Genomic DNA, 18,888 nt, shown 5'->3' with positions numbered 1-18,888 from the left:
AAATGGGATACTTCCTGGTCTGGAAATAACACCAAGGCCCAGGAGTGGACCAGTCCTCCTGCACTTCAGAAACCACACACTATATCTACACTGAGAGGAAAACTCACAACAGTATATGACAGGCAATCTACTATACTTTAATAAAGAAAAGTTTAAACCATGTGCTCCCCAGACACAACGTATAAGGAAGGCCACGTCCCTTGTATATGCGTTCCCGAAATCATTGCATCCGTTTCCGTGACATCACACAACCTCTCCCCTGCCTGCAGCAGTGGGCTATCATTCTTTACCAGAGAACCAGTTAATCAGCTTGAGACGAACGGCTGAACAAAATGGCGGACTGAGTGGGTTGCGCTTTGGGGGGGGAGAAAGGAAAGAAAAAAAAAAGAAGAAAAAAAAGTAGCGACTACTTTTCTTTAATATCACAACAGATACGGCTCGTTTGTCTTGTGTATGCTTTTCACCGTCGGATAAGTTTCAACAAAAGTATAAATTCGCCCCTCTATTTGAGGTGGTTTAGAGAAAGCGTCGAGCACAGGGCCGTCCTTCCTATGTAAGAGGTTAGCTTAGCTTAGCTTAGCTTAGCTAGGTTGTTTTCGGCGTTTTAACGACGCTGGTCGAAAAACCGGTCAATAACCTACACGGATTTATAGGAATACGAGTCAAGACGAGCAACCTAGAGATGACTGTAATAATGGAATATTCTTTTTCGTGAGCGTCCAGGGACGAGAGAACGATAGCTAGACAGACGTCAGGCGGTTTAGTTTAACTAGTCTTCGGGCTAGTGAAAAGAACCGATAGATAGATAGATAGATAAAAGAAACGCAGATATTCCAATACAAAACGCCGCCATTTTACAGCGATTTGGTAGTTTCTAGAAAGCACAAAAAGTCATGGCTAGTAGCAGCGGTTCTAAAGCCGAGTTTATAGTCGGGGGGAAATACAAGCTTGTCCGGAAAATCGGATCTGGATCATTTGGTGACATTTACTTGGCAATCAACATTACAAACGGAGAGGTAAGGTCGAAGCCTATTTTATTGAACAGGAACAGTGCTAATACCGTTGCTGTTAATTCGATATATCGTTCGTGTAAAATGTTGAATGAGGCTGTCGTGTTTTTTTTGTGTGTTGAATTTACAATATGCTGACTCACTTTCATAACTTCATGGCTAACGATTCGTCTGGTTTTATTTAACATTGGTAGCTAAGTCACCCTTCTTTTTATATATATATATATATATTTATCGAACGCTTTTCATTTCAATCACTTAATGACGACCCTGACTGGATTTCTTCATTTTTATATGACCTCTATCCACTGGAACATGTAGGCAGGAGTAGTACCATTAGACGTTTATACGTCGTTGTTTTGTTTGTATGTTTTGTGTTTAGGAGGTCGCTGTGAAACTAGAGTCGCAGAAAGCCAGACACCCTCAGCTTCTGTATGAAAGCAAGCTGTATAAAATTCTTCAAGGTGGAGTTGGAATTCCACACATCAGGTAAGATATGCATGTATATAGCTGTGTATATATGTGTGTTTTAAGTGTGGCATATGTTCAAACGACTGACTACATCTGCGCCAGTTGCAAATGGCCGCTCCTCTTTTGTTGTGTTTGTTCAACATGTCCTCCGTCTCGGTTAGAAAATGGCGGCTGAAAGAGGTCGAAAGCAAGTTTCCGGATATAGTAATAGTGTTTGTCACGGTGACTGGAATCGTCTATCGTGTACGCAAACAATGTACAAAGTGTGTGCACTTTTTTCTTCTTCTTCTTCTTCTATAGACTCATAAACGTTTTTAAATACACAATTAGAAATGTCCGTGTGTGTGTAATAAGCTAAACTGCTGTTGGAAATTAAGGTCGAGAGGTGTGTGTGTGTGGGGGGTGAATATTTTTGCCTCAAAAAGTCTGTCACAATCCTGTCATAGAGTATTTGAGTTGGACTTGTAATTTTTGATGTTTATTTGTGCTTTTTGTTAAAATCCTCAAACTGACCGTCACGTTGGTGTAGAATGATCTCTTAACAATCTTGTATATGTATTTATTTAATAGATTTATTTATTTATTTTAATCAGAGGTTTAACTCTTTTGTTAAAATTAATTATGGTAGCATAACTGGAAAGAGGACATAGTAAAATAAATAATAATAAAGAAAAGTTTATGCATATGTCTTACCTCTTAGACACTGTAGACCTGTACGTAAAAATCATAAGACGCTAGTGCTTCTTACACTGGATAGACGTTCAGTGTTCTTGGGACTTTTATTTTATTTTATTTTTTTTTTAAAAATTAGTACACAGTTGTGGAAGAGTAATTGTTTATAATTATAAAGACACTATCCGGTTTTCTGTTTTAAGTCTGGTTTCTTGTTCATGTTGTTACAGGGTTGTTTTTCTTCTTTGTCACTTCCTTGTTAGTACGGCATCTGCAGGAAATCCCAGAATTTCTGTCAAGTAAATTGAAATGGGTGGATTAAACATCTTTCCTCGATGTCTTTGTTAAACTGGTTCTTCCATTACCAACGATGCTGTTTCGCTACCAGCTGAACTCGTGGCTGTGTGGGAATTGGCCCTTGCTTCTTCCCAAGTTAAAAGAACTGGTGAAGCTCAGACTGTTTATCCTTTTAGTCTGTTATCTGTCTTAAAACACTTTTCAACGGTACGACTCGACTCAACGCGCTTTACGTGTCTGAGCTTGCTTTTCCACTGCCGCTTCAACGCGGGTGCCGTCTTCACTCGCCTTCACGCAGGAATAATGTTATATTATCAGAACCCTGTACGGATACATGGCGTTCCTTAAATGTAAAATAACTGCGTTCTAGAAACTGCGTACTGCTCTGTATGATTAAGTTGTGACGCTTTTCCACTGTAGGAACTTTTACCAGGAATTAGGGACTGTTAGAGGTATTCGGTGTGTTTCCACAGCAGGGACCAGGGTCTTAATTAAGTTCCAGGTAAAATATTTAGCCCTCGCAAAGTCCCTACTCAGGACGTGGTACTTTTTTCAAAAGCCAGGAACTTTGGGGGGTGGGACTTGGACATTGAACGTGATTGGTTGAGTGCACGCAGCCTTTTTTAAAAAATGATTATTTATTTCAACCATCATTTAAAAAAAAAAATCTTATGTGGTGTTTGTATAGGAACAGTTGTTTATTGCAACTCAAATCAACACAATGGGGTTTCTTTAAAAAAAAAAAATACGACAGCTGGACTGACGGAGAGGTTCAGGCCTTAAGTATTTATGCCGAGGACGAAATGCAAATGAAAAAGTATACTTAAAAATACCAAGTGGGTTAAGCGAGCTGGGCCTTGTTCACACAGGAAAACAGTGCAGGGTGCGGCGCGTTCGTCTGAGTCATCCCGGCAATAGCTGATAAAAATCCGTTTACTTCCTTTAAGTCCAGCGTTACGAGCGTTTTGAATTCGCTGTGATACCACTGCTAGTCTCTCTTCCAGCGTTTTCTCAACTCGATTACCTCTTTAGCAAAGCAATACATCACAATCAACACCAGCACAGCGTGAATCTCCTCCGTGGTGGTTGTTCTTGCAGTGTCGTTATCAGATTTCAGAAAATAGACTGTCTGTTTTTAAAACATGAACCTTTTATCCAAAGATTTAAAAAAAAAAAAAAACAACTTTCATTCTGTGACCGGGAATCAAACCTGGGCCGCAGCAGAGAGAGCGCCGAATCCTAACCGTTAGACCACCGGTTTGCTTGCAGAAAACTCTCGTTAATGTTCAAAGGTTAGTGGTCCAATCAGAGCCTGCTACGTGTTTTCATGAGCCGAGCAAACATTTTACGTTATCACATCATTAAAATCAGCCTAATTTGTGTCAGTAATCGGTTTCTTTGTAGCATACATCGAGGCTTCATATCCACGCCAAGCTCTTGTCGTGCGTAGTCATATGTCACTGGGCTAATTTGCCTAATCTTGGCAGTACTTTAGACCGCGATTGAAACGCAGACAGCAAAGGTCTGGAGGAACCAAATGGTCTCCTTGGGGGGAAAAAATGTCCTGTTCTGGGTAATTTCGGTGGAAACGCGTCTTTAGAGTCATCCGCGATAGGAGCGACTTCGATAAAATGTTTGGAAATAATGCGTAGTTTTCAATTGATAGAATATTACCATACGCAACGTACGTGTTAAATGATGCGCGTTTATTCGGGCACGATACAGAACCACTCGTTAAGGAGAATTCATACTCCCTCGGTGCGTGGCTCACATGTAGTATCGGCTCGGCTCGCTTGAGACCTCTACCGAGGTGGTACTAAAAAAAAAAAAAAAAGTACCTGCCCCCAAAAAGGCCCCAAACAGCGAGTCGAGCCGTACCGTGCGGTGGAAAAGTGCCGTTAGTTCCTCCTTTGTATACCCTGAAGCAAACACACGGGTGTTGTAAGGTTCACTTTCCATGCTGATGCACCTGTAATGAAAGCCATCATGAACACTACCTGTGCAAAAGAATTGCAGTAACACGATGATATCCTGACTTTTCCTGTTGATGCGACATTATTTTCTGCTTCCTCTACAATCTCTGACGTCTTTGATATCTTCTGTCCGTCATTGATTATTCTCTAAGTACCACTCCATTATTTCTGAAATTTTGCATGAGCATGCTCCTATTAAGACTAGGTCTGTTCCCTCCTCCCACACTTCCCCCTGGCTTTAAAAGGCAACGGCTTGAGTGGCTTTACAGGAAAACTGGTCTTACTGTTCACCATGTTTCTCTCATTGATCACCTCAACACGTTCACAATTGCTCTGAACTCTGCGCGGTCTAACTGTGTGTCGAGTACTAGGCCTAAGGTTTTGTTTAACACCATAAATAAGCTCATTCATCCTCCAGCTCATGATTTCCATGCGTCTGATGAGCTCTGTTGTTCTTTTCTGAATTATTTCCAGGAGAAGTTGAACGCCATCCGCCAGTGCTTCTTAAACGAGGCCTCAGATCTCCGTTTTATACCTGACTACTCGTCGGTATTTGTCCAGTTTTACTCCTCTTCCATCAGTGACTTAATACTGAAATCCAATTCGTAATTTTACAGACTTGCTCCTACATTTCTCCTCAAACTCCGTCATTGTGCCCTCTGCACCTATCTCACACTTCATACACAGAGCTTTCCAGACCAGCTTGTTTCCCCGTTACCCCTTAAAACTGTGGCAGTTCTTAAGAAACCTAACTTGGACCCTACTGTTGTTTCCATTTATTTATTTATTTATTTATTTATTTATTTATTTTTGCCCTATCTCTAACTTACCATTTATTTCCAAAATACTGGAAAGTGCTGTTCCCTCGCAGCTACGTTCTTTCCTTATTCAACCTCGCTCAGTGAATTGCTTTCTCCCTTACGCCTCGACCCGATCTGCTCGCTCGGGTCCACTGGGTCCGGACTCGTCTCTGTCCCGAAATTTTGCCCCTTCCTCTGAATGGAAGGTCATTCGAAATAATAGCACCCAAGACCTGGAATTCGATTCCTCTGACTATTCGTAGCATCACTTCTGAGTTTAAATCTCAACCTAAACGAAACCGTTTTCTCCATGTTATTTGTCCTAATGTACTGCTAAGTGCAGAATTTCATGTTGACTGATTAAAAATAACACTTTTTTTTTTTTTTTTTTTTTTAAATCATTTTCCCCCAAAGCTCTACTACACAATTGACTATTGACTATATATTGATTGTGACTTTTTTGTGTGGATTATGTCGTAGACAGGCATGATAAGATAGAGGAGATATTCCTATCGTTATTCGTTCGTTATTCAACGTTTGTTTTCTTGTTCTCGTGACCAGTGTCGTTTTTATTTTCTTAAATTTTTTTACGTGTACTCTCTTTACTTACTCGAGCCATGGACAGCTGCGTATATCCGTTTTCCAAACATTTGCACGGAATTTCTGCATTTTCCCCGTCTCTCTCTCCTTTTTTTTTTTCTTTTCTTTTTTATTTATTTATTTTTTGTAGTATGGATGTCTCTGTTTGGAAGCTAGTGGAACACGGCGTTTCGGAAGACGGCTCTTGTTGGCGCTTTGTTTTTTTTTTTTTTATTTTTTTTTTTAAAGTATTAAACCTTGGATAAACAGGGCTTGTTTTACATTGCCTAAATAAATTGTTAATTTGTCGAAGGTTTAAACAAGAAAACAGTTGTCACAGCGTTTGAAAGCTTTTATGGAGTCTCTATATCATGTCTTAGCCGGCCAGGCTAACGGTAGCAATTTACCTCACTGCTCAGGTTAAACTGCTAATTCAGTTAACTTTCCTCATGTGCATTTTGGCGTTAATGCGGTTGCTTTAATCTGGTGGTCCCTTTTAAGATTTATGTGTTTATGATGACGGTGACGGTCACATGACCGCGCCAACATGGCGGATGTAGTATGTCCGGGATTTATTCTACACACACACACAGAGATTAGTACGTACTGTTTCAGTGGTTGTGCAGTAGTTACTGCGTCGAATGCAATACGAGCCACAGTACACGATTTTGGACGCAGCCTCTGTCTCCTGGTTTAGATCAGCCTGTTGCTTCTCACTCTAGAAAGGAAATGACCGTATTTAGGCCCTGTTTACACCAGTGCGTAACTTTTGCTACGGTTACGCCTGTCGTCTACGCTACTCCGGTGTTTCTGACCCTCAGAAACGAAGACTTTCGAAAACGAAGGCGTGGCTTCGTGCGCACATGCCCAGTGTACATGAATGGTCATGTGACGTGCGTTTTCGGTCGTGTATCGTGGACGGAGATGGTTTCCGAATCACAGCGGAAACGCCAGCGTGGACGAGGATCGTTTTCATTTTAAAACGCAGTTTTAAAACCAATCCACTAAGTGCGTTAACAGGGCTTCAGGCCAGCTATCAAGACGCTAGAGTTCATGGGCTTTCCAGTGATACCATTCACTCACTGTTTTCACGGAGCGGAGCTGTATCTGGCTGAAAAATGCTAACTTGGTTCATGTAAGCTTGACGGACGCAAGAACAACAAATCCCTAAAAAATAAACCTTTTAATAATAAACATCGGTGTTAAATAATACGTTATAGAAGCAAAATATGCCAAATTCGGATAACTGACCGATATGCGCACAAACGCCTTTTTTTAAAATGTTTTTTTTTAGGATGTTGGAGCCTAACATGATGATTCCATTATGTTTGAGATAGAAGAATCATCATCAATCAAATGGCTTTGAAGCTGTGCTGGCAGTGTCCCCGTGACCTCAGAGTGGCACCCAACCACAAACCTCAAAATTCGTGGTTAGACGAAGAAGGTGAAGTTAGTTGAAGCCAGTTGACACGTAACGATCTACCGTTCAACCCTGGCTGGACACAGATGTAGCGCTGGGCTAATGTAAACACGGCACTGGTGATGTCTTTTTGAAATGTTAGGGTGAGAGTTGAGTTGTTTTCGGTATAGGCGCATGTTTGCACCCCAGTGGTAATGATGACTGGCGCTCTGGAGAAGTTGTAGTTCAGCGGTTAAGACGTTGGACTTCTGATCGGACGGTTGAGAGTTCAAATCCCAGCACTGCCGAGCTGTCTCTGTTGGGCCTTTTGAGCAAGGCCCTTAAGCCTCAACTTTAATTGTAAGTCGCTCTAGATAAGGCCGTCTGCCTAATGTAATGAGAGCGAGAGAGAGCAAAACAAGGCAGCAAGCAGACTATTAATACAGGTGCTAATGGAAGCTGCGCAGTGCCCAGATTCTCTCTCTCTCTCTCGTGAGATCACGGTGTTCTCTCCTGACTTGCGTTATCCAGATGAGGCATGAATTTATTTACGTTCCCATCTTAGAAGGAGCATATCTGTTCTGTTTTTTTCATCAAGCACATCGGTCATGCTTGACTGCAGACATTGACTGTAGGGCCGTCTTTACGTGGTTGTAGAATCAAGGTCGCCCTCAGCCATGTCATAACTGGAGTTCCAGAAAGTGGGGACATCATCGGCTTCTGCTCGGTTTCTAGGACCTCAGTGGCTGTGTCAGTGCTATTGCTTTCTGCGATGGTAAATTCAGTGTGAGAAGCATGGTATGTGAGGTCCACGTTCAGATTCTTTAACTGCTTTTACGGGGTTTTTTTTTTATTGTCAAGGATTATCACAGGGATCGGGTCGTCTCTAGTTTCCATCCGAACACTGCTTCATTCAGACCCTCTGACGGATGGTGCGGCTCCCGTACGGAGGACGCGCGTACAGTCTGGAACATGTGGCTTTTCATCTCCCGTTCTTTGCTAAAGTAGTGGGCAGTAACGGTTAAGTAGCTCTCTCTGGTCCTGGATGTCCGTGCGTTAGTTGTTAGGAAAAGAGAACTCTGCTAGTTAATTTACAATCCGATCTTGGGTTTCGTTATGAAGTTTGGCTGTTACCTTTTGGACATTGTTATAACGCGGCTTGAGCATTCCTAGCAAACTGCGGAATCCGGGAATCTCTACACCGCAGTAGGGCTTTGGGGTGAAGCAGTTGTTTTTTTTTTCCTCGCTCTGGTAACTGACGTTTGGGTGATGCCTGTTGCAAATGGTTTGACATGTTCGAGGTATTCGGACCTGTATCGATAGTTACGTTGAGCAGTATCGGCACACTGTCGCTGCTCGGTCCACCACTCGTCGTCCATCGTTGTTGTACTCTAGTGGGAAACCAGAGTGGTCTCAAACGATAGATGTATGTGAGGATGTTCTTAATTGTTCCATCTCAGGCTCGCTCACGCGCTCTGAAAAGTGGATGGTGTTGTGGATATATACATAGCTAGATAGATATAGGTGTGTGTATGCATGTACACCCCAAGCACTTTATTAGGAATACTTTACTAGCATTGGGTAGCGCTCCCTTTGCTCTCAAAACAGCCACAATGTTAGAGACATTCCTTTTGAGGTTTTGGTCCATGTTGACATGATTGCATCACGCAACCCATGCAGATTTTTCCCCATTCCACCAAATGCCACGGTGTTCTTTTTGGATTCAGATCTGGTGACTGGGAAGGCCACCGAAGAACATTGAACTCGTTGTCTTGTTCTGAAACCATTTTAAGATGACTTTTGCTTCGTGACATGCTGCATTATCCAGACTATTTTGTAAATTGTGGCCATGGAGGGACGCAAACGTTCAGCAACAATTGTCAAATAGTCTGTGATTGATAATCAAGCGATGATTGATTGATTGATATTAACGGGCCCATAGTGTGCCAAGAAAACATTCCCCACATCATTACACGACCTCCACCAGCCTGGACTGTTGCCAAAAGCAAGGTTTGGTCCATGGACTCATACTTTCGATGCCAAATTCTGACCCGACCATCTGTGTGTCTCCGGCTGCATTTTCCAGTCTTCAGCTGTCCAGTTTTGGTGAGCCTGTGCCCACTGCCGCCTGAAAGAAATGGACGCCGACGTGGTCGTCTGCTGTCGTAGTCGATCAGCGTTAAGGTTTGATGTGTCGTGCATTCTGAGATGCTTATCTGCTCACCACGGTTGTACAGGGTGGTTATTTGAGTTACTCTAGCCTCTCTGTCAGCTTGACCTGGTCTGGCCATTCTCCATTGACCTCTCACATCAGCAAGGTGGTTCTGTCTGCAGACCTGCTGCTCTCTGGATGTCTTTTTTCTTTTTTTTTTTCTTTTCTTTTCTTTTCTTTATGGCACTATTCTGAGTAAATTCTCGAGACTGTTGTGCATGAAAATCCCAGGAGGCCAGCCTGTCTGGCACCAACATTCAGAATCACTGAGATCACATGTTTCCCCCCATTCTGGGAGTTAATTGGAACAATACCCAAATCTGCTGGCTTTATCTGTATCTACATGATTTCATGCATTGCAGTACTGCCACACAATTGGCTTATAAAACCTATCTAAATAAAATTTAAAAAAAATTTAAATATAATATTTTGCTCATATATTTATTGAGGAAACTGATCCAATTTATGTATCTGTGCGTGGTAGAAGTAGGTGAACGTCTAGGATGAGCAGTTAGTTTGACGGTGAAATTAGAGTCAGGTGTGTTCAGTCATTAGTTGGCAGTCAGATGTGAACGAGCACCCTGTTTGATTTAAAGAACAGGGATCTATCTCTAAAGAGTTTGGACTCCACTAATCCACTGTCAGACACATTGTGTAGAAATGGAGGAAGTTTAAGACCAGTGTTACCCTCTCCAGGAGTGGAGACCAAAGTTCACTCCAAGAGCAAGACGTGTAGTCGTCTGCGGTACCCAGGGTAACTTCTAATAATGCTTCCTTTTTAATAATCGGGGGGAAAGGTTTCCTTTGTGTCTGTCTTGAAAAGTGTACTCGATGAGGATGAGAGACCTTCTATTAATGTTTTTGTTTTTTTTGGTTTGCTTTTTGCACTGTTGTGGTTTTCAGAGATGCCGAGAAATAAACAGCCAGTGAAGTGTGTGTGTGTGTGTGTGTGTGTGTGTGTGTGTGTGTGTGTGTGTGTGTGTGTGTGTGTGTGTGTGTGTGTGTGTGTGTGTGTGTGTGTGTGTGTGTACTTATGGGGCTTTTTTTTTTCTGAGTAAATAGACTCCCTCTCCAGGATGTTTTCTTCATCGCCTGACGTGCTCACCAAATCCTCAGCAACGCGTTACTAAATGTCATTCCTCAAGACCGTGAGGTTCAAGTGATTTTATTGTCATTTCGGCCATATACAGTTGGTACAGTACACAGTGAAACGAAACGACGTTCCTCTATGACCACGGTGCTACATAAAACAAAACACTAACCACATGAGACGAGACAGAACTAAACGAGATCTACAAACATTCTACATAAGGTGCACGTGCAGACGTTTGCCAACAACGCAGGACAGTACAGTAAGTACTAAAACAGGACAATGGGCACAGTAATTCTGGTAACAGCCAGATAAAGTGTGTTTATATATAGTGACAATAAATTAGATACTATATTTTTTATAATACAGTAGCAGCAAAAAAATTCAACAGTGTCAATGCAGGAATGTGCAAATATTTCAGTGGGAGTTGGATTGTGTTCTGTGTGTGTGTGTGTCAGTCCAGTCTCTGAGTATTGAGGAGTTTGATGGCTTGGGGGAAGCAGCTGTTACACAGTCTGGTCGTGAGGGCCCGAATGCTTCAGTACATTTTTCCAGACAGCAGGAGGGTGAAGTGTGTGTGAAGGGTGTGTGGGGTCGTCCACAATGCTGGTGGCGTTGGGAATGTCGTGTGTGGTGTAGATGTCTGTGATGGCGGGGGGGGGGTTGACCCCGATGATCTTCTCGCTATCCACTGCAGGGTCTTGCGATCTGATGAGGTGCAATTTCCGAACCGGACAGTGATGCAGCTGCTCAAGATGCTCTCAATAGTTCCTCTGTAGAATGTGGTGAGGAGGGAGATGGGCTTTCTTCAGCCTTCGCAGAAAGTAGAGCTGCTGCTGGGCTTTCTTGGCTCTGGAGCTGGTGTTGAGGGACCAGGTGAGGTTCTCTGTCAGGTGAACACCAAGGAATTTGGTGCTCTTGACGATCTCCACAGAGGAGCCATCGATGTTCGGCGGAGAGTGGTCGCTCCATGATCTCCTGAAGTCAGCAACCATCTCTTTTGTTTTGTCCACATTCAGAGACAGGTTGTTGGCTCTGCACCAGTCTGTTAGGTGCTGTACCTCGTCTTTCGACGTTCTTACTGATGAGACCCACCACGGTCGTGTCATTGGCGAACTTGATGTGATTGGAGCCATGCGTTGCTGCACAGTCGTCAGTCAGCAGAGTGAACGGCAGTGGACTGAGCACACAGCTCTGGGGGGTGTCGGTGCTCAGCGTGGTGGTGCCTGAGATGTTGTTCCTGATCCGGACTGGTTGCGGTCTGCTAGTCAAGAAGTCCAGGATCCAGTTGCAGAGGGAGGTGTTCGGGCCCAGTAGGCTCAGCTTTCTAATCAGGTGCAGGAATGATCGTTTTGAATGCTGAACTGAAGTCTATGAACAGCATTCAAATGTAGGTGTCCTTCTTGTCCAGGTGGGTGAGGGCCAGATGTAGGGTGGTGGCGATGGCATCATCTGTTGAGCGGTTGGGGCTATACGCGGACAGCAGTGAGTGGGGCAGCAGGGTCTTGATGTGCCTCATGACGAGCCTCTCGAAGCACTTCATGATGATGGACGTGAGTGCAACGGGACGGTAGTCATTGAGGCAGGCTGATCTGCACATCCTCTGAGCCCTCTGCCAGGAATGTTGTCTGGTCCCGCAGCGTTCTGTGGGTTAACTCTGCGTAGAGTTTTCCTCACATCAGCCGTGGTTAGACACAGCATCTGGTCATTGGGAGGAGGGTGATCTTCCTCGCTGCCATGTCATTCTGTGCCTCGAACCGAGCGTAGAAGTTGTTCAGTGCATCTGGAAGGGAGGCATCACTGTCACAGGCAGGTGATGATGTCCTGTAGTTGCTGAATGCCCTGCCACATGCGCCGTGTGTCGCCTCTATCCATGAAGTGACTGTGGATTTTCTGGGCGTGTGGATTTTCTAGGCGTGCCTCTCCGAAGATATATATGCGTATAGGCATGGCTAATTGTTAAAGTAACAGGAGCACAAAACGTATATGATCTTGTATACGGACATTAACTAGGTATCATAAGAAATCTCTTCTCCTACTCTTCTGTGCAGTTTTCTGTTTGTCTTTATCTTTCCGGAGTTGTTCTGTGAAAATGACACGTTGTTTGGATGCAGGGCTGCGTCCGTTGAGTCTATAAAGTTAAACGCGTGTGATGCTTGCGCTCTGATTACAGTTTCACACAGAACAATTATAAACTTTGATTAGTAACGAACAGTGTGTTTTTGACACCATTTTATTTTGTCCACTTTTTTTATTTTATATCCCTCTAAAGCATTTTGCATTTCAACCCAGTGAATGTGTGGTGATGGATGTTTGTTTGTTTGTTTGTTTGTTTTGTTTGTTGTAGGTGGTATGGCCAAGAAAAAGACTATAATGTCCTGGTGATGGATCTTCTGGGGCCCAGTCTAGAGGACCTCTTTAACTTCTGTTCCCGCAGATTCACAATGAAAACCGTTCTCATGCTTGCAGACCAGGTAAGGTGCAACACGAAAAGGTTTTCTTCTCAAAAGATCTTTCAGTGCACAAGTGCTGAGAGATCGGTGTGGAATTCAGCGGTTCCTTCTGAACTCTGGAAAGGATTTCTCATTAGAATCGCTTCAGGCCTAGTGGTTTGTGAATGATTTGCATTTTACTAGATAGCGTTTGCGTTAAATAAACGTAACAAAATAGGCACAGATTAGCGTTTTTTTTTGTTTTTTAGGTTTTTTGTTTTTTTTAAAAAACATGGCTACATTGCATTCTGAGAATATTCCGCCCCTTTCACTTTTTTTTAAAATTTTGTGTTACGGTGTATCTCTAAACGAGAGTAATTTAAGTCTTCAGTCTGTAAAAAAAAAAAAAAAAACTAAGAAAAATTTGAGAGTCACAAAGGTTGTTATTGGAGGTGGTTGCTAGGGTGTCGGAAGGTTGTGTAGGTGTTACTAGGTAGTTCTTATGGTATTCCTGCTGGTTGCTAGGGTGTCGGAAGGTTGTGTAGATGTTACTAGGTAGTTCTTATGGTATTCCTGCTGGTTGCTAGGGTGTCGGAAGGTTGTGTAGATGTTACTAGGTGGTTCTTATGGTATTCCAGGTGGTTGCTAGGGTGTCGGAAGGTTGTGTAGGTGTTACTAGGTGGTTCTTATGGTATTCCAGGTGGTTGCTAGGGTGTCGGAAGGTTGTGTAGGTGTTACTAGGTAGTTCTTATGGTATTCCAGGTGGTTGCTAGGGTGTCGGAAGGTTGTGTAGGTGTTACTAGGTGGTTATGGTATTCCAGGTGGTTGCTAGGGTGTCGGAAGGTTGTGTAGATGTTACTAGGTGGTTCTTATGGTATTCCAGGTGGTTGCTAGGGTGTCGGAAGGTTGTGTAGGTGTTACTAGGTGGTTCTTATGGTATTCCTGCTGGTTGCTAGGGTGTCGGAAGGTTGTGTAGGTGTTACTAGGTGGTTCTTATGGTATTCCTGCTGGTTGCTAGGGTGTCGGAAGGTTGTGTAGGTGTTACTAGGAGGTTCTTATGGTATTCCTGCTGGTTGCTAGGGTGTCGGAAGGTTGTGTAGATGTTACTAGGAGGTTCTTATGGTATTCCTGCTGGTTGCTAGGGTGTCGGAAGGTTGTGTAGGTGTTACTAGGTGGTTCTTATGGTATTCCTGCTGGTTGCTAGGGTGTCGGAAGGTTGTGTAGGTGTTACTAGGTGGTTCTTATGGTATTCCTGGTTGTTACTAGTGTCTTGCAAGCTGCGTTGCTATGGTATCCAACATGGTTGCTGAGTGGTTGGTACTTTGTGTTGTAGTGTTGGGAGTTCCTCAGGTGGTTGCTATGCATATCATATGCTATCATAGTTGAGCGGGTTCTATAGAACCTCTGCGACAAATAAACACGCTAGAAACCATCGATCAAATTTCAGGGAGCGGGTAGAGTGAAAGTAGGCAGAGCATTCCCAGTTGCCTTCCTTGTATTAACACAGTGAAACCTCTCTCATGTATCACCCATGGGAGAAACTCTAACTTCGGAGCGTTTCTACATGGCAACCGTAATCACCGTGCTCTTGCCCAAAAGCACACTTGGGGGCGGTATGGGGTCTTCTGATATTATTCATTAATATTGGAGATTTATTGTTGCCTTATCTGTACAAATTTTTCCGAATTACATCTCCACCTAGCTGAAACTTTATTGGGTCTCTCACCACGTCGTTCTCGAGGGGTAAGTTCGCAAAGTTTGGCGCAAACCTTCGAGTTCACGAGTTCCTTTAACACTCGTCCATTTCATTTTCGTGTAAGATCTTAAGATATTTGTTTCTATTCTGTTTAGTTTTTGACTGTTAAAGTTGAAATGATGTGTTGTTTGAATTAATAACGTGGGATACATTTTTAAATAGAGCGTTTAAATGCACCTAAACCTTTTTTTTCCTTCTGGGCTTTTTGTTTAAAAAAAGATCTGGAAAAAATGTATGGATAATTATAGATCCTGAACGATATGAAACATTTATATCGTGATCTGATTTTTTTTTTTTTTTAACTGTACCGCCTGGCCTTACCATCAAGCCGTCGTCAGGATACGACCTCGCGTCCTGCGAAATTCGTCTGTGTTACAGGCGAATGCTTTGAAATATTGTAAAACCTTCTGATAACTATTGTGAAGCTTAATCTCACAATCATCTGAACAAGAGAGAGCGTGTGTGGGCGCACGGTGGTTTAGCGGTTAGCACGTTCGCCTCGCGCCTCCAGGGTCGGGGGTCCGATTCCCACTGTGGCCCTGTGTGTGCGGAGTTTGCATGTATGAATGGGTGTATGAATCACTGCGCCCGGGGACCACCTTCAGTCGTCTTGCCACTGGATCACGGCGGTCACCGGGACGTGAGAGTGAGGCCGATGTTGCGCAAGTCTTCCTCACTTTAATCCAATTCACGCACAAGTCGAGTTCCCGTTTGTGTTCCACACAATGGAGGCAGAAATGGAATCGACAAACTCGTGTGTGTGTGTGTGTTTCACTCTATCTCTTTATTGTCCGTTTCGTCTTTGCGTGTCAATCACGATACCGTACACCTCAGCCCTCATCTGTGGTATATCAGGTGGGTTCTAGGTAATCGCTGTGGTTTTCCAGTTGGTTGCAATGGTATTTCAAGTGGTTGCTGGGATGTGGTTGCTAGGCAGGTGCTACGTGTGGTCTATTGAGTCTCGTGAGCTCGTCAATGAAAGGGTTGAGCGTATATACTGCTTTTTTTTTTTTGTGCGCGAGCTTGTGAAGCAACACGCTAATTGTTGTCTCATTTTTATTATTTGTCCACGGCGCACACACTGTTTTCAGGTATTATTTAGCGTGTTGCCATGCAGTTAGATTATGCTTTTCCTGTCTTTTTAAACGGACATAAATGAAACAATTCCTCCTCGATCTACACATTTCTGAGCGCTTCTGATGTTAGCAATGTAATAGACGTTCGAGGCCGTCATCTCGCACTGTTTTTAACTTGAGAGCATTCGTTGACTGCGAAGGATCTGCAAGCGAGTATTAAAAGATGTCGGTTATGTTTCCGATCGTTAGCTTGTCCAGTTACTTACCTTTTGGTACCTTTTTAAAAAAAGAGGGGATTGTTTTTGCTGTACAATGAACATATTTGGGCTTGAAATCAAAAGACGAATGAGGCGATTAGATCAGAATTTCAGCTTTCATTTCCTGATATTTACTCCAAATGTATTTTAAAAAGAAATTAACTTGGAACATGGCACTTTTGGTGGCAGACCAGCCAATTTTTAGGTGGGTATAAAGGTATAGGAAGAGAGAGGCTTGAAGTAAAAAGTACTGTTGCGTTCTTCTTTTGTCATGTTTTCCCACGGCGGGATGGGATGGTTCTCCCTTCAGTGTGTCCTGCCAGAGGTGGAATGCTGCTGAATTGGGTTAAGGTCTGGTGACTGACTTGGCCAGTCTAAAACCTTTATTGTGTGTTTGAAATTTTTTTTTAAACCTTTATTAAATCCTTTATTGTGTTGGCCGTGTGTTTTGGGTCATTGTCTTGGTGCATGATGAAGTTCCTACTAATTAGATTGGATGCATTTCTCTGTAAATTGTCAATGTTTCTGTAGACTCGTGAATTAATTTGATGCCTGGTTGTTAGTACACCAGTACTACTACTCGGAATTTCTTTCAATTTTGGCGTAGGGTGTTATGGAATAAGACCTTTTTAAACAACCTCATGCTGCTGAAGAGGTTCTCTGTAAGTGTTGATATGATTGAACAGGGTTTGCAGTAATCAGGCCTGGTCTCGTCTAGTCCAGCTGAACCCCATCATGAATGCAGCTTCATAAATTTGGGGAATTAGTAACTACGGGGGCAAATACATTTTCACACAGGCCCAGTTGGCGTAACTTTTTTTTTTTTTTTTTGCTTCAGTAAATAACGTTGTCATTTACAAACTGTATTTTGTGCTTTTGTTTCGTCTCGGATTTTAATTTCTGAAGCGGTTTAGTATATGAGATATGCACAACAAGAAGGAACCAGGATGGGGCAAATACTTTTTCACAGCACTGTATATGTAAAATACATATACATAAGTATTTGTCCATAAGTATTTGAACAGCGACAGTTTCATGATCCAAAGCATAGCATATTGTCTGTCAGACGTGTGGAGGAAATGTTACGGCATAGGCGTGTATGGCTTCCAGTGGAACTGGGTCACTGGTGTTTATTGATGACTGTTGATGGAAGTAAAAGGGTGAATTCTGAAGTGTATAGAGCTGTGCTTTCTGCTTGGATTCAGTCAAATGCTACAAAACCGATGAGACAATGCTTCACAGTACAGATAGAATAGCGACTCAAAACGTACAGCGAAAGCGACCCCAAGAGCTTCTTAAGGCAAGGAAATGGAATGTTCTTAAATGTCTGATGACCTCAACCCAATCGAGCATGCTTTTCACTTTCACTTTGGAGGAGAAGTCAAGGCCTTGAGTGCGGTCATGTTGCTCAAACCATTCCTGGACAAGTTTTGCAGTGTGGCAGGAAGCATTATCTTGCTGAGAAGCGCCACTGCCGATACCGTTGCCATGACTGGAGTGTACTTGGTCTGCAACAATGTTTAGGTAGGTGGTACATGTGAAAGTGACGTACACACGAGTGCCCGGACACAAGCTTTCACAGCAGAACTTCGCACTGCCTGTGCCAGCTTGCCTTCTTCCCATAGTGCATCCTGGTGCCATCTCTTCCCCAGGTAAGCAACACACATGCACCAAGTCATCTCCATGATGTTGAAGAAAATATCATTGTTCTTCATTCAGGCCAGCTTCTTCCATCGTTCCATGGTCCAGGAGCTTTCTGTGATACACTAGCTCTTCTGTAGGATCGGACCAGACGGACTAACCGTCGTAACCCAGGTGCGTCAGTGAGCCTAGAGCGCCCATGACACTGTCGCAGATTCACTGATCGTCCTTCCTCGGATCTCTTTTGGTAGGTACTAACCAGTGCATACCAGGAACGCCCCACAAGACCTGCAGTTTTGGAGATGCTCTGACCCTGTCATCTAGCCATAACAATTTGGCCCAAGTCGTGCAGGGGTGGGTGGGTGTGTGTGTGTGTGTGTGTGTGTGTGTGTGTGTGTGTGTGTGTGTATAATATACACGAACACAATGTGTATGTGTGTATATATAAATTATGCCGTATGAATCCGTGCGTAGGAGCAGTTACTATAGAAAAAAAATGAATTTGTGCGAGTATATTGATATAAACCCGTCACTCATGTTAAAGCGGTATCTACTGTCTGAGCTGTATGTTTATACAAAAACAATGCACAGATTGCAGAATTCAGCCACTCTCTCTTCTGTCCATGTTAGAAGAAGAAGCAGCAGCCTTTATTTGTCACACGTGTGTGTGTGTGTGTGTGTGTGTGTGTGTATATATATATATCTCATTACACTACAGTGAAATTCTTCTCTTCGCATATCCCATCATGTTAGGAAGTTGGCGTCCGAGCACAGGGTCGGCCATAGGGCGCCCCAGGAGCAGATAGGGTTAAAGGCCTTGCTCGTGTCTTTGTGTGTGTCACAAATAAATTAGAATGCAAAAGTGGTCAGAATGTCGTTTATGAATGATCTTCATCAAAGCGTTGTGTTCTTTGCAGATGATCAGCAGAATCGAATATGTACACACAAAAAACTTCATCCACAGAGATATCAAGCCAGACAACTTTTTAATGGGCATTGGCCGTCACTGTAATAAGGTAAGTGCTTACCACCTTAAGTTGAATTTCTGGACTGTGTTTGTTTGTCATGCGCACAAATGAATAATATTCATAGATTTATTTAATTTATTTATTTTGTGCTTGTCACTTGTTTTGGCATGTACCAATATTTGATAGCCTTTGATGTATGTATCATGCAAATTAATGGTAGTTAAGTCACCCAAGAAATGTGCAATCTTTGAGGAC

At 43.0% G+C, this 18,888-nt stretch overlaps 1 protein-coding gene across 4 annotated transcripts in view; it reads left to right on the top strand.

Annotated features, from left to right (window-relative positions):
- Window positions 1–274: 274 nt before the first annotated feature.
- The window catches only part of csnk1a1 (casein kinase 1, alpha 1), a 39,118-nt gene continuing 20,504 nt past the window's right edge, over window positions 275–18,888 (top strand). For 2 of the 4 annotated variants that reach the window (XM_017474067.3, XM_017474066.3), the window contains exons 1-4: window positions 275–1,016; window positions 1,393–1,499; window positions 12,851–12,977; window positions 18,583–18,681. In XM_017474067.3, coding sequence (XP_017329556.1) covers window positions 894–1,016; window positions 1,393–1,499; window positions 12,851–12,977; window positions 18,583–18,681 — 456 coding nt within the window. In that variant the 5' untranslated portion in view covers window positions 275–893. The remainder of the gene's footprint in view (window positions 1,017–1,392; window positions 1,500–12,850; window positions 12,978–18,582; window positions 18,682–18,888) is intronic. The other 2 variants (XM_017474065.3, XM_017474068.3) reach the window with 2 other exon arrangements.

The sequence above is a fragment of the Ictalurus punctatus genome, chromosome 8 (assembly GCF_001660625.3).
Source record: "Ictalurus punctatus breed USDA103 chromosome 8, Coco_2.0, whole genome shotgun sequence".
Lineage (NCBI taxonomy): Eukaryota > Metazoa > Chordata > Actinopteri > Siluriformes > Ictaluridae > Ictalurus > Ictalurus punctatus.
The sequence above is the reverse complement of the archived record's forward strand: the minus strand, read 5'-3'. Positions and strand labels throughout refer to the sequence as shown.